The 15,729-nt window shown below is 40.9% G+C and overlaps 1 protein-coding gene across 7 annotated transcripts in view; it reads right to left on the bottom strand.

The window, feature by feature from the left end:
* AFF2 (ALF transcription elongation factor 2) overlaps positions 1 to 15,729 on the bottom strand; it is a 340,458-nt gene that overhangs the window by 32,178 nt on the left and 292,551 nt on the right. For all 7 annotated transcript variants that reach the window (XM_075107035.1, XM_075107036.1, XM_075107034.1 and 4 more), the window contains 2 exons: positions 1,628 to 1,790; positions 81 to 1,100 (listed from right to left, as the gene is read on the bottom strand). In XM_075107035.1, the coding sequence (XP_074963136.1) occupies positions 81 to 1,100; positions 1,628 to 1,790 (1,183 nt within the window). The remainder of the gene's footprint in view (positions 1 to 80; positions 1,101 to 1,627; positions 1,791 to 15,729) is intronic.

Here is a 15,729-nt window from a genome sequence, read left to right as displayed (position 1 = left end):
GAGGAATCACTGACTGCGCTCCTGACCTCGAGGATGCATAGAAGTTCAGTGTTTTCCTCCAAACAATGAAAACAACTTACCTTGTGTTTCCTTTTGGATTTTGTGGATGGTTTTTCAGCTGCTGGGGTAGGGGACTCTCGAGATGGTCGCCTGTGTTTCACATTTGCCTCTCTTGGTTCACTTTTCACAGACGTGGCCTCAAAAGGCTCTTGTCCAGGTATCCTAGAGAGTAAACTAAGGTCTATTTTCACCCACAGAGATTTGAGTTCTTCATATTCTCTCAGTGGGGACAGAAGTTCATTTTGTACGATTGGGATAGGAGAAAAGAGCTGCTCCTCCAAGTCATTGCTGGTCTGGTCGATGGATGTGTTGCTGCCATTGCTAGTTAAACTACTTACGCTGAGGATGTTACTGCCAGAGTCCTTCACTTTGATGCCATTGCCAGAGCTGGTGCAAGCTGGCAATACCTTAGCCTGCAAGCTCTCCTCCTGGTCTGTATTTGAGTCAGAAGTAGATGAATCCGTTTCAATGAATTCCCGGGACTTAGGGACAATTTTGCTGGGTCCTCTGTACTTTTTCTTCTCTGAAGAGAGACCTGTGCTAGTTCGTGGTTCTTTCCTTGGAGCGGTCTTCCCAACTGCTGCTTTAGTTCGAACCTTTGGCTGCTCGGGGGGTTCCTGTGTGTCTTTTTCTTTGGGAGTGTTGCTGGTATTATTTGGTTTGGGCCAGTTATACTCTTCTACACTGGAAGTCCTTTCTACCTTTTTGGGTTGCTTTTTCCCAGTAGTCCTTTGTGAAGGTGGCTCATTATGAGCTGGTGACTTCTGCTTGGAGCTTTTCGCCTCTGGGGTTTTCTGGGCAACCCGCGGTTTGGCTTTCTCTCGGATGGGACTAAGGATCGCCCGGTCTTTGGAATCAGTCGGGGGCAGGCTGCTGTTGAGCTTCCCTTTGTTTGGCCCTTCGGCCTGCTGGTTGCTCTGGGCCTGGGAGCTGGTCTCGCTGTGAGGCTCATTTTGATTGTTGATGATGGTCTTGTTGTGGGGGTTCACTTTATTTAGCCATTTATCCAGCTGCCATTTGTTTGTTGAGGGAGGTTCAGGCTGCAGTTTGAAGAACAAGAAAAAAATCTCAGACAGAAGCAATGCTTTTCCCTTTAAATGAGAACATTTTTAATGTACCCTTTTATTTCAGTCAACTAGTGGTGACTACTAGTTTTATGGGAGTATTTATGGAGTATTTATGGTTAATTAGGCTTCCTTATCTGGTTTACAATGTGGCCCTGGAGAAATTTAATACAACTAAAAAGTTTAGCTGGTCCCTGAAGACATAGTTTTGTCATGTTGCCTTTCCGTAGTCCCAGCTGAGTACTGTGTCAATAAAATCTTCTCTAGCTACTGGCAAAAATCTAAATATTTCTTTAAAGCAATTCAAATGTAGGCCAGAAGGATTCTTCCAAAAGCTAGAATGAGTATGTGGGTCATACACGTAAAACTGTAAGGGGAGAAAAAAGTCAACAGCATCAAACAGCACAGAACTCCAACATTTTCCTAACAGGGAGCAGGATTTCACTTCCTTCCATGCTTCCCCCTCCGAGCCCCCACTGGGGAGGAGCTGAGTGTGGCTTTACCTCTGGTGTGGCACTGCGTGACTCCTCATTGCACTCGCTGTCGCTGGAGCTGCTCTCGCTGTCAGAGTCAGACTCTGAGCTGCTTTCGGACTCGCTGGAGCTCCCAGAGCCACCGCTGGAATGGGCCAAGCCGGTTGTGTGTGCTGCTGGCACCGGCAGGCTGCTGTGGGGAGAAGATGCTCTCGTGTCAGTACACTGCTTGTCTTCGTTAAAGCACTGCCTTTGGGGAAGCTACCCAGCGAATACCGTTCGCACCGACTTTCCTCAGTGTCAACTCCTTCTCCTGCAGTGCAGACCCAATGAAAGCTCCAGTGGCCATGCCATCACGTAGCCATCAAGGGAGCCAGTGGATTTACAGAACACACTGATAATGGTGTTAATAATATTACCATCATCATCACCCTCAAATGAGAAACACTTTAGTGTCACAAGCGTGAGCTTATTAGCCCAATGAGTGCAAAAACTACCACTCTTAAATAATTCATTAATGGAATCATGGTTTCTTCATTTTTTGCCAGTTCATTTATAATTTATGATCAAAGGAAGGACATCAGACAACTAATATTGGACAGGGCATTTTAAAAATTAATTTTAATGAATACTTTTACACTGTGGCGTACAAAACCTACATATTTTTGACAAGCCTCCAGGGACTGCCCAAGAATTTTTTATTTATTGCTGTTTTTTTCTCTCATGTTTATGATAACGCAGTGAGAAAATGGCATTCAGGCTGAAAATAAGCCTCTCTGTGAAATCTGTTTTTCTGAGCGTTCAACTGTCCTCCAAGATGTATTTATTAGCAACGCACTGGGTGTCATTGTTTTTCCTCAGCATTTATTTCTAACCGGAGAGGTTGGATGACCCCAGTTTTTAGCACTACAGGATTCTGCCAGTCTGAGTCTTTATAAACTCATCTTTAATTTCAACTTTTTTGTCAGGGAGATAACCATAAGGTTTTATGTCTCTTCAGCTGATCTGTACAGAGACTTTTTGATGATTGATTTTAAATTTGTGAAGCTGACAAAGCAAAGTGTTTGAAAATTGACACCATTTGCTAGTAGTCCTTTATGGATATTCAATACTTCACCTTAATATATCATAGGCTGTGTGTGTCCCATATTGAGTGATCCAGAAATGCCTAGAAGTTATAATACAGCTTTGCCTTCATTTCTGCTATTGCTTTTCTACTTTCCTCTGAGAAGGATACAAGTAAGCCAGGTACATGCCCTCCTTCCCCTTTCAAACTGAGATGTTATGTCCATCAAGATGCCCTCTTAAAAGCCCACAGTAACCAAGAAACTGGAAGTTGGAAAAGCCAGACAAAACTGATGTGTGACCCTGCCCTCCTAGAGTCTTTACAAGTATTGCCATTGGCTTCTGTGACAATTATAGATGGTCTTTAATTTTCTTCTTCCGCTAAGCTACTTTCTCTCTCCCTCCTTGTTGGTAAACCTATCCCTTACACCGCGGTTGGTAACATAACTGTCTCTCTGAGCATCGCAATAGCCCTGCAGTGCCCATTGACAAAACAGCTTGGTGCTTTAGGGTGCATTAATGAAACAAAATTACTCACTTGGGTAATTGCTACAGATCACTAACTTTGTTGCTCATTAAGTGCATATTCTTTTTTGTTTTCTTCTTCTAGAGGCTCTTCACTCAACTGACTCAAGTACAGCTACTTAAAAAAATTCAGCTGGAAGTAACAGGTAAATCAAAAGAACAGATGCTTTTAAAAATATGAGCATTTCCAAAAGTATCATGGAAAACTCAACATCACTGAATTAAAAAATGGATCTTACACTTTGTATTTAATGTCGTTATTTTTGGAAGCCATTTCTGCACTTATTTTTCTTTCTTTACTCCTGCTTTCCAGTGAAGCTCAAGAAAGTGTAAGGAAATACATTTTTCAATTCTTTTTTACAGTAATCAAGGAAACAGAACGGTGGAGAAAAAGTGAATGTGTTTGCCTACAAAGGCAAAGGAGTTTGCCCTTCAATTCCATATCTTGTAACTTTGGTCTTATATTTTCTATTTGGAAAACACTAAAAGTAGATGAAAACCTAGTTTTTCTACTTCATTACAATTGTTTCCAAGACGAAACCATAAGAAAAAAAACAAGAAGGCAGAATAAGAAAAAAAATAGAAAAAATTTCAAGGATTCCCAAATTGAGGAGGCAGACATGATGATTCCATTCTAAAATACCAGAACGAAACATCAGTCTTGAAAAAAAGAATTATTTATAGAATTATCAGAACAATTAAGTTGCAATTTAGAAATTGCTTTTTCCCTAAATCTGCGAGCTTCATCTGTTTCACTTCTATTTTCTGTTTACACCCCAAAATGGAAGTGAACATGGCAATATTAATGTTTCATCCTTGCTGAAAACTCCAGTTCCCGCAACCCTAGCAGAGAGCTAGTGAAGTGAAGTCGAAGAGATGTTTATCCCTCAGCAGCCTCTCCAAGAGCTCAGGGCCGGGCGTACGGCTGCCTGGCACACGCCGGTCCTGCAGAGAGGAGCGGGGCCCACGGCTGCGCCGAGCTGGTGGGGCATCAGCCACAAGCCTCGCGGCCCAGTTCCTGCAGAGAATTAATGCACCTTTTTAACAGGGCATATAAACCTGCACCAGACTCTTGCAGCGACAAAGCTCCTTGCCTGCGGTGGTTTATGCCCAGGCAACCCCCACGCAGAAGGATGCGTGTGGGGCTGCTCACACATCTGCAGATCTGCCTAAGAAAATGCTCTGTTGTCAGTGCTGGCCAGTTTGCTCTCATTAAGATAACTGATTTAAAGAATATCACCCCTTATAATAGATCAAAGAAGGAGAAGCCAGTGTCCCAGCAGCTAAGGCCAGACCCTTCTAGCCTTTAAACACAACCTACGTCTTTTAGCACTCTGGAAGAGAACTGACTGTAGCTGGGATGCGCTTACACAAAACAACTGGAGTTGCACTGTAGCAGCCTGCAGCTGTCTGACAAAGAACTCAAAGGGCAAGAAGAAAACCACGGATATAGATGGCAGCTCCAACCTGCCCTTATTTTCTTTCTTTCTGCACACCAGCCTCAGAAAAAGTTATCATATGCCAAACATTACTGAATAACATAGCTCAGCAAGCTTGCAGGAAACAGACGGACTCAAAATAATGTTTTTCATACAAAACACAATGAGGTCATATTTGTCTTTCATCTGGGATAATAAAATTACTCGTTGGCTACATCGGGTGGTTTCATGCTGAAGACATTATTGCTGATCTACATTTCTAAAATAGAAGCATTCACTTTTCATCATGTAGTTTGAGTTGAGAGTAACTCTGGTTGTATGCTTTGCAAAACAATCAGATAAGACCCAAAATGCCTTTCCTAGCAAATCACCACACTAAAGACAGAGAGATCCCACACATAGCTACATGCACAATCAACTACTAATAATGCTGTTCAGCAGAACAGAAGAAAATACACAGACCTTTCACATACAAGTGCATGAAAAAAAAATCTTTGCTTCCAATAAAATGAGTTTACTGGAGAGATTCTGGTTTGTCTTCTGGTTTTTTTTTTTCCATAAATAAAACGTATCTTTTAGTTAAAAAGAAGAGGTTGGTTTGCACTCTTCCCAAAGACTTGTTCAGCTTTAAAGTTAAATCACATGTTTTAGAAGATGCTGGGATAGATTCTGCAAACGTACATTCAAGCAGCTGTTATACAAATAAATTGGGCTTCTTCACCTAAGTATCAACTACATGAACTGGGGGTTGCCTCTCTAACAGACTTTCAAAGCAAGCTTTGTTGTGTTGCTAAGATCCAGACACGGAATGCCAGCCCGGACAAGGTTTAAAATGGATTTAAAGCATTTTATCATCAGACACAAGTCCTCAGAGTGACTAAAGGGGGCAGGAAGCCCTGGTATTTGAAACTCTTGAATTTTTATTTCCCAGCAGGAGATGAACACTTATATTGTTCCTCAGTGTTTGGGTGGACAATGTTTTTATTTCATTTGAACTGAAAAAAAAATTAATAAAAACAATGCTGCACAATGAAACACAGTATTGTTTGGGTAAATAACACTTAGAAGAAAGCCAGTTCATTATTATCACTTGAGATTGGGGGCCCCTACTGAGACCAGTGACCCGCTGTGCTGGGATCTGTGTAAATACATGATGAGACACAGTCCTTGGGCCAAAGAGCTTGCAATCTAAACACACAAAGCAAACATTAGAGGTATTACAATCATCCTCATACTCATTGCAAGCCTGTTACATTTTCTAAGTGCGAGGCCTCTCTGCAGTTAATGGAAACATCAGTTTCGCCCCCCTCTTAATTTTGTTCTCCCCATTTTCCAAGCCCTGCACTCAGCACTCAAGCTGAATCCCGCAGGGCAGTCAGACGCGCTCTGCCCTGACCCACAGCCCTGACCACAGCTGTGCTACCTGGGAGGAAAAACGTGCACGTGACTCAGCAGCAAGGATCCCCATTACTCAGGCCAGGTGGATCAGTGTCTGCTTACCCCTCTCCAAAGTAGCTTCTCCTGTGCCATGGACATGAGAGACACTGCAGTGACACCCATACTGTATGCAGGAGGAGAACCAGAGCTCCATCTTTTGCCATCATGATGATGTCTCTGGTTGCCTGCAGACTGGTAAGCCGGTCTCCTCCCTGCCATCAGACAATGAAGCAGACAGAAGAGACCTGCACATCTGGAAGCAATTTGGAAGGAAGCCCTTCTGCAGCACTTTCACCTATCTCCCTTCTTCAGCTTTTGCGGAACACGGCACTTCCCTGTCCCTTGCCGCTTGGCAGCATGATGGTGCACAGCGTAGGCACAAAGTATGAGATGAGAAATGTCTTGAAGGAGGGGACAAACACCAGTATCACCAGTACCTGCCAGTGGTTTTCAGCAACTGTTGAGCTCAAGCTCAACTACAGAGCAGCCAAGACTTGCAGGTGTGTGCTGCTGGTGAGGAACTGCAGCAAGCCCATCACACACCAGCCATCCTCCTTTCAGTGCAGTTCACTGGTACAGGTGATCTGCCTACATTTGAATGTCTCTCTGCAGCTTGTCTGTTTTTTAACTCATGGGTTGTTTTTCCAAAGCCAATTAAAGCAGACACGGCACTATTATGTGCCTGGATTGTTATGCTGCCTTGAGAACCAAAGACCAATGTGCAGCTTACACTTTTTCTGTTGTTGTTGTCATCTAGACTATTATTTTCAATACATAATTTACTCTACTGTTGAATAAATGATTTTCAAGATTAAACTTGGTAGTTACAATAAAGATAATGTGAAATACTAAAACTCATTAATCTCTGATAAGAAAAACAATAAACTATTTACCCTGTAAATACATATGTAAAAAACCTCATATGCTTCAGCCTACTGCAGTAAAACTCATCAAGGAACCAAAATTCCTAACAAGTCCGTAGCTATCTCCCTGAACTTTTCACCAATTAGATGTAGTCACGTTAATTGCTGTGAAGAGAACCTGGCAAATAGACAGTGCCCTCCAACAATAGGTTTATTCATTCCAACCCTTCCTTTTTAGGGTAAAGATGAATTGGCCACTTGTTCCATTGCTCTACCCAGAAATCAAAATGTAAACTTTAAGAAAGCAGAGCACTGCTGGGTGGTGGGAAATTGTAGATGGGAACTGACCAGTGAGTCAACAGTATATCAATGCTGGCAATGTATTTCCACAAGAAGCAGCAGTCTACAAAGGTTGCTTTGCTGCACAGGCCTATTTTTAGGGAAAATTCAACCAATGGAATCTAGAAAAGGGAAGGTCTCTGCTGGAAAAGTGACTGTAGACTCGACAGAGTGGTTGATGTTCCTGCTGAAGCACTGGATTGGGACTTGGATGAATTTTGCTTTGTGTCTGAGAAGAAAATACATCTGTGCACCAGTTCCTGCTGAGTAAAAGAGAGACTATGTTGCCTATCCTTAATCTGGCTTGTCTATTTAAAATGCAAATTTCTCAGAACAAAGACTCTGGTTGCACAGGGCACAGAAAAGTGGGCACCCAGCTCTGAGTAAGGCTTTTGTGCACTACAGCCATACTACATCATCTACCAGAGTAGACAGCAACACTCCCTCTTGGGGGGGTACTGTTGTTCTCCCACTCACTACACTTTATTCTGCGAGAAGAGACCATGAATCTGAGGGGCATTACTAGGAGACACTGGGCTCACTGAGTTCGGTGTAAATGTTCAAAAAAGGCTGCTTCATTATTCTAGCAGATAATAATAGAGCAGCACCTAGCAGATTAATATTTAGTGTCAGAATTTAATACCATAACTGTTCAATAACGAAGTTTTATTTCTCTTCTATTCTTACACCATTATCGGGAAGTAATATTCCCTTCTAATTTGAAAGGGAGCTGCCATTTTTTTATAATGAATCGTTCATATCTATATCTTCAAACTTATATATGACTGCCATTAGATTGCTTTTTAAAGAAAAAGAGTGCTCTGAATGATTTGTTCACTGCTTTGCCATTGGTTAGTATTAAATTATTTATCATCAGGCTGGTAGAATTCAAATCTAAAATTTCAAAGATTGGGTTGACACAGGAACTGAAACCCTGTATCCAGCACTTTTGAAATATTAAACAGTACCAGGTCAATGAAATGAAATAAGGTGTGGAAATTGTTACTTCAGCTAACATTAGCACGCATAGTAAGACATCACTTATGACGGCTCTCTCACGTCAAAACACATGGAAAGGGAAAACCTCTCTAATATGTTATTCAGGATGTGGCAGCTGATCTGCCTGTATCAATCCTGAACACTGTAATGCAAATAGGAGTTCTGATTTATTTTGAGGGGGAGGGTAATTTACAAGATGTTGTATGTAAAAAGCCACATTCTCATTTTACTGTGTTCAAAAGTAACTGTTTTAATCAAAGACTGTCTATAACAGGGTTGATGGAGTTACTGAAACAGATTTTTTTCCTATACATATAACCCTTTTATACTTCCAGCTTTAAAGACCATAAAAAAGGATAGTAAAGATGAAAGAAATAAGAAGAATGACAGAGCTAACTCCTGTGAGCCACAATCTATGTCAAAGCAGAACTAAAGTGATTGACAGCTTGCATTAGTAATGAATAGAGTGGGGAAAAGCTGCCAAGAATCCGTAACAAGGTCAAAGCCTTCCAATAAAGAATTATATTAGCCACAAATCCTAGGTGGAACTGTGTATATACATCTGCGATGTGACTTTAACCATGGCACTGTTTCTACAGTCCTGTTCTGACCCTTTTCTGTGTTTATTCCTGGGCTACAGTAAGTTCTGACTCTTTATCACACCTGTGATAAAGAACAGGTGTAACATATGAAACTGCCTGTGAAATTATAAAAAAAACAAACAGAAGAGGAGGAATTTTAATGGCACATCCCTAACAGCGTGCATAAACTTTCTGAAGTATTGGTATGGTAATTGCTCTCCTTCCAATTTCACAGCACTCTTATACACACTTGACATGGAAGAGAAGGGGATTTTGCATATTAAAAGCAATATTGTGTCCATGATTTGTGCGTGTATCACCCTGCCCACCTCAGAGTTTGCAAACAATTTTGTGAGCATGATATCATTCAGGGAATGCAATGTATGAGGGCTTTTTGATGTACAATATTTTAGCAAATGGATTCAAGTGTCAGAGAGCATTATTTGTGCTGTGCCCTGATGTGCTACTGTTCGTCTGGCATCTGGAAGAACAAGAATACTGTCTCTTACTGTGAGACTCCAAAGGGCCTCATTTGATGTAAATGGAACCATTTTATTATATTGATATTGCCCCACTGAATCAAGCCAGATATGAGTATTGATACATAGTAACTTATTTATTTTCCACAAAGGAAATGTGGAATGCTGCATCTTTCCGTACACTTTGTGAATCTTCCGTAAAAGTTTAGAAGTACGTATTCACTCCACACTGCTTATAATTTTTAGTTAACATAAAACGTTTTTAATGAGTCACTTATTTGCACTTTGATTTTACTTATTTCAGCAGAAAGACCAAGTGTGGTCATGATAAAAACTGTCTGAAGTGAATGTCTAAAAGCAAAGTGTTGGCTTTTTTCTCATTCATGTATGGCAGAAACTTGGACACATAACATTGTAAATTAACTACCCTGCTTGTTCTAACTCAGTTCTACTTCAGTTCTAACTGAAAACAGAATCCAGCTTACAGGGCCCAGTGGGAAGAGAACTGGGAGCTGTGGGTCCGAAACACACTGGTGCAGATGGAGCCACATGATACCTCCAAATCCTTAACATTTCCAGTCTCATCTGCTATTGAGGTAAGCTAATTTTACTATCCTGAGCAACCAAGTAGTCGGAAAACATGAGAAAGTATGATTTTTTCTCTCTTTTCCTATATAAGACACCACCTCTGAGCTTGAAAAGGTGCCAAAAGGCATATCCTGATTTTCCAGAGCTTTACAGCACAGACGCAGTCATTCACACCTGTGTACTGTGTAAAAATGTCACAACGTCAGCTCAGGAAACCGTCTGAGGATTTACTCTCCAGGGGAATCCCTTGGGAGTGGATCAGCAGTATAACCACTTCCAGATTGGAGCAAAGAGGATGAACGGGGAACATGAGTCTCTGCAAGCCAGAGAGGGGAAAACAGCCTGTTGCAGTCTGCTAAAGCCACCCCTATTTAGAAAAGGCCCAAGATCGCTCCAACTGTGGCTACTGTCAGGAGCATGATGAGTAAAACAAGCAATACGGAAAAGGGCAGAGATAAAAACCGAGTACAATCAGAACAAATTGGGTAATATTTCACTAAATGAGCTTCAGCTGCTCACAAACTGGTAGCAATCTCCATGCATTATACACTGTACAAGCACAAAGCAGCAGGATTGGTGCTAGAGGCATGGCGTGGTTCGTAGGCATGTACTCAAATGATAAAGGCACAAATAATTCGCCTCTGTGGAGATGACTACTGCACCTTTGTAAAGAGAGAAAACCCTATGGTTAGAGCACCGGTCTGACACTTCAGAAAACTGGTTTGATTCCTGTGTCTCTCTGGGATTTAATGGGCAAAATAATTCAATTCCTGGCACTTCTTCCCTGTTTTTAATACAGAAAGTATTGTGAGACACTGAGTTTTTGTGCAAGCATATTTACGTTCACCATATTTAAGTTGTAGGATAACAGGGGCCACAGAAGTACATAGACACTAATGAAAACCACAAGTAGACACTTAGTTTCACTGCTACTGCCATAAGAGTAAAAAGGAATCATCATTATTAATAATGGGCAATTACTCTGAAATAGTTTTAAAAGAAGTATTCCTAAAGGCACATGATGAATATATGGCACGCCACCAGAGCCTTTCATGGATATTAAGATGTACTTCAGCACACATGACTTGTTTTTTGAACAAGGAGAAACCCGTCTAGTAAAATATTAATAAAGTTGAATGCTGAAACATAGGTGTCTTCCTTACAATTTATTTTAAAATGGTGTGGGAGAACTCCATTTGGAGTGAAAATCTAAACCTTTTCTATATTTCTATCTAAAGTGAGCTCCTTTTAATGCTGCTGATTTGTGCTAGTTACGTAATACACTGCTTTATAGATTAAAAAAGGTATTAAATCTATTTAGGATTAAATATCATCTTGAAGGATCTTATGTTAAGAACAGAGCTAAATCTTTAAGCAGCATCCCCCCTTAATTATGACATACATAGGTATTAAGGGGAAAAAAGTGCTTCTTTGAGTGATAAACGGACTTGGAGATCCTTCACAACATTCACTATAAATCACAAAAGGCCATTAATAAACAGTCAGAAAAAATGACAGTTACTACAAGTATCTGCTCTCATACTTTGCCTAATACTATTGGTGTCATGTTTAAACCTGACATCTTAAATCTTCAACATGAAAACCCTTTAAGTCTAAAGGCTCAGCTATTTTAAACAGAATTTTCTATGCTTGTTATTTTGAATGACAGCAAAAGGAAACAGAATCTTTAATTCTTTAACCTTATCTGGCTGAAAATCTTGCTTTTGAGCCTTTTTCATCAACAGCAAAATAAAGGGAAGATCCTATTAGCTTCCGCATCTAGTTGCTGGGATCCTGTGGGCAAACAGAGTTGCCATGTCTTCCAGAGGGAGCTGGTGGTGCTCAGCCGCTTCAGGATGGAGCTCTGTGGGAGTCAAGTCAAAACACCGCAGACAGAAGGACTGCGCTGCCTGTGTGCATGCCGAGGACGAGTTTGGGGCCAGCTTTGATTTAAACAGGAAAGACTAACTGGGATCACCAGTAGTAACAGCTGCAACACTGGATGTCCTCTTGAAGCCTTACTTCAGTACTTTATCCCCTGTGTCACACTGCCTGCTGTCTTAACCTAGGCCGAGAGAAACTGGGATGCCTGGCAGAGGCAGTTAATCTCTGACCTGGAAAGGACTGTGGACAAACATTCTATTCCCCAAGAGGGGTTCAGTGAAAGAGAAGTGGAGTGACCATAATCCTGAATGTAAAGTGGGTTTTGTAAATGGGGTGCTGAAAAAAAGAGACATTTTGTCTATTTTTTCAAAATGGACAAAATAATTTAGGTATTTAGGATTCATTAAATTATTTCTTCTTAAAAACCTTCCAGCAGGAAGCTTTCATTCTGGACACTTATGTTCCTGAGTTACAAGGAATGGATTTTTCAACATTACCACCACCCTTTTTTCCTCAGACTGAGGAAGGTTTATTGTATCAGCAACAATTTCTTGACTGTCTGCCAACAAGCAAAGGTCAGGAAGACCCAAACCCCTCATGGACACAGAGGTAAACAGGCAAAGTTCGATATCCCTTGAACTTTTTATTGTTTTCGACTTGATAATCATTCCTATAGGAAGGTGCAAACATGTTCTTCACACATCTGCCCAGACAGCTTCAATCTCCGAATGCTCTGGTGTGCCATGGTGGTTGCCTGTTACATGAGACCTGAAGCTGTCTTGCTCATTAATGACAAAAATCAGTAGCGAGATGTCACTCTACTAGCAGGGAAGTAGAGAAGTATTGGCTTATTTTCTGCATTAGAATGAAAAAAAAAAGAATCCCACCCTCTCTAATTTTGTCTGCAGTATTTGGGATATCAAGGACAATAAAGCTAAATTAACCAAGGACAGAGCTCAAAAGCTAGCTCCTACAGAAGAAGGGAGCACAGATGGTCAAAGTGGCTGAGCAGGACTGATTGTTTCTGCAGCAGGGCTCCAAGGTGAACACCACCAGTACTTGCATCCCCTGCAAATGCCCAGGGAGAGGAAGAGACACTGTGGCCCAGGCCTGAAAGGCTCATCCTGAATTTCAGATCAGTACTAAGTTGGATCCTGCTTGGCTGATCTCTCTCTTTTTTTTGCAGAGCAAAACCTACAAGGCCAGTCTGTAAGTTCAGATGATGCCTTCAAAATCCTGGAACAATTTAGCATCTATTCAATGCTTTGTTTCCTCCTTTGCTTTTTAAATGAAACAACATCCCTAAATGTTCATGTGAGTGAGTTGTGCAGGGGCTGCTGAGAGAAAACATAGTGTGGCAGCATGTTCCTCCCACCACGCTCAAGTCAGGCTGGATTCCTGCACCAACAGACTGTCAATGGGAGTTTGACATGGGCAGAGTTTTGAAGCTGAAAGCTGTGCTTGCTAGTTTTGAAGTGGAGAGGCTGTTATTTTTGAATCTGAATTCATAAAACATCACTTATCATCTAGGTTACAGATGGACTCAGGATCCCACACTTGGCTCCAGACTATGGATAACTCACACTGCATATCTGGGGTTTGGGTTCAAGCCCATCTTGAATATAAATTTAGAATGAAAGAAATACATGCAAATACCAGGCATATTATAAGACACTGCCAGCTGTTTTCTTCCACTTACAAGACCGTTTCTGAGAAAGCAATGTGTTTTTTTAAAGTATATGGTGGAATATGGGAGTGATGACAAGCTGATATTCCTGAGTTCAATGTGAACCTGACCTCATTCTCAAGTTTAGGGTGTCTCTTGTTCCTGACACATGCCTTCCTAGGCCTCTCAGGCTCCATTCTTTATTAAGTTTGTTAAGAAATGGAACAGTGTGCTCACAACCTTTTTTTGGATCTCTCCTTGAAAAATATCTGCGTTCTATCTGTGCTTAAATGACAGCCTGCTGCTCGTTTTCCAAGAAAATCCATGCCAAAAGTCCGGATAACGTTTAACTCACAGGCTGGTATACACAGAGCTGGCCTCACAGGTCATGTTCCCAACTGAGTAATGGACTCGCTATATTATCCCTGGCAAGTCTCGCAGGTTGGAATTTTCAAACAAAAGCAAACAAAATCAACTTTTGTTTTGTGATTTGATTATTTTTTAATGCTACAGCTTATTCATTTTGGTTTATTAATTTGTTGGTCCAATGGTTTTTATGTGCTGCAATTCAGAATAGGTCTCTCTCTAGTATCATGTTTTATATTGATATGGGAAATGAAATGTAAGTCTGATACAATTACGGTTGTATGCCATGCAAGACAATACTGTAAACACGACGACAGCCTGAAAAGCTGCTTAGCAAAATGATCTTAATATACAAGGCAGTGTGAAAATGTAAAAAGAATCTATAATGACAACAAAGATTAGCCATTTGCTCTCTAACCTTATTTACAGAAGCAATCAGAGGTATTCAGGTCGAGTTAATGACCCTGTCTCCAATTAATTCAATTGTCTACAAACAACACTGATGCAGTGGTTGTCTCGGAGTCTGCCACATAGTCTCTGAGGGAATACATAAGACTCCATTAAAAGTGACAATAATAATGCATTTATTACTGAAACGCTATTGTATTATAAATAAATTCCTGATGTTAAATTATGCCTCACGCTTTAACAGAAATTCAATTACTGAAATAATAAAAAAGACGGTGTATTTGCCAAGTGCTTGGACTATAATTTGGCTGCTTAGTTACCAGCAGTTGGCTGTTTTGCAATTTCTTGTTCATAGAGTATTTCTTTTGAATAAACGCCAGACTTTTTCATACAAATTTCATGAACAAGTTGCAAAATGAAATTTTGAGCTTTTGAATCCAATTATGAAAGACATAACTAAATCTATTATTGAAAAAATATTCTTGAAAGCCCTTCTTGCTGTTGTTCGGCTCTGCAGTAATTGAGGTAAGCACAGGTGCTGTTCATTATGGGCCATTGTGCACCATCTGAATTCTGGGAACTGAGGAATTCAGACAGTTTCAACTCTGTTTGTGTGAATAACAAACAGGCGTGATTCGGAGGTTGTTTGTACAAGCTTGCATATCGCTCTTCTGGGACTCCTAAGACACCTGCTTATCCTTTTGAAGCCAAAACAGTATCATTTATGTTCTGGCTATTCTTCCTACAATGATTTTTGCAGAAGCAACATATTTCCCCACCCCTCTTCCCTCAGACTGCTATCAATGGCGGAAGTAGGAACAAAAGAAAAAAAAGGATAAAGCAATTATCTAGTGTGGACATGAAGCCTTAGAGAAGCTCTTTCTGGCTTGATGAGATTCAGGCAAGGAAAACCTTGTGAGGAAAAAAGGAACTGCTTCTCATACTTAGCATCATTTCCCCTCCTAACCAGTTTTCTGTGGTTGTTAAGCATAAAATATAATTAAATTTTTTCTCCTAGCACCAATCTGTCTTCTCTCTTTGGGGCTTGGCCATGTATTTATCTTGCTAATGCTTCACCCACTGTCTTCAGATGTTTTACATGGAAGACATGAAGTGACACATGCACCTTGCATCCTGCTATGTGAGTGCAAATGAAAAACTGCTGACAGTTCTTACTGGATCCCATAGGTGCCTGCAGCCATATGGCAGTGTGTACGTGGGTCCTGGCTCTTCAAGGGATCATAGACTCTCACCTTTGCATATTTCAAAACGTGCTGTCTCCACTATATATTTCTGCTGACAGTGATTATTTACTTTGCAGTTTTATTTGTTGATGTATTGCTAGTACTTATCAGCAGAGATGTTATCAAAACATCTGGGGATGGAGTGTGTATGTGGAGAGCTGCAGCCAGGCAGCCCAAAGGAAGGAAACATGGAGGGGAAGCTCTTGCAGTCTCAGTGTTAAACTGAAAGATACTTTTTTTTTTTCTTTC

This window comes from Phalacrocorax aristotelis, chromosome 11 (genome assembly GCF_949628215.1).
Source record: "Phalacrocorax aristotelis chromosome 11, bGulAri2.1, whole genome shotgun sequence".
In the NCBI taxonomy this organism is placed as follows: domain Eukaryota; kingdom Metazoa; phylum Chordata; class Aves; order Suliformes; family Phalacrocoracidae; genus Phalacrocorax; species Phalacrocorax aristotelis.
Note: the sequence above shows the minus strand (reverse complement) of the source record. Positions and strands in the feature narration are given on the sequence as shown.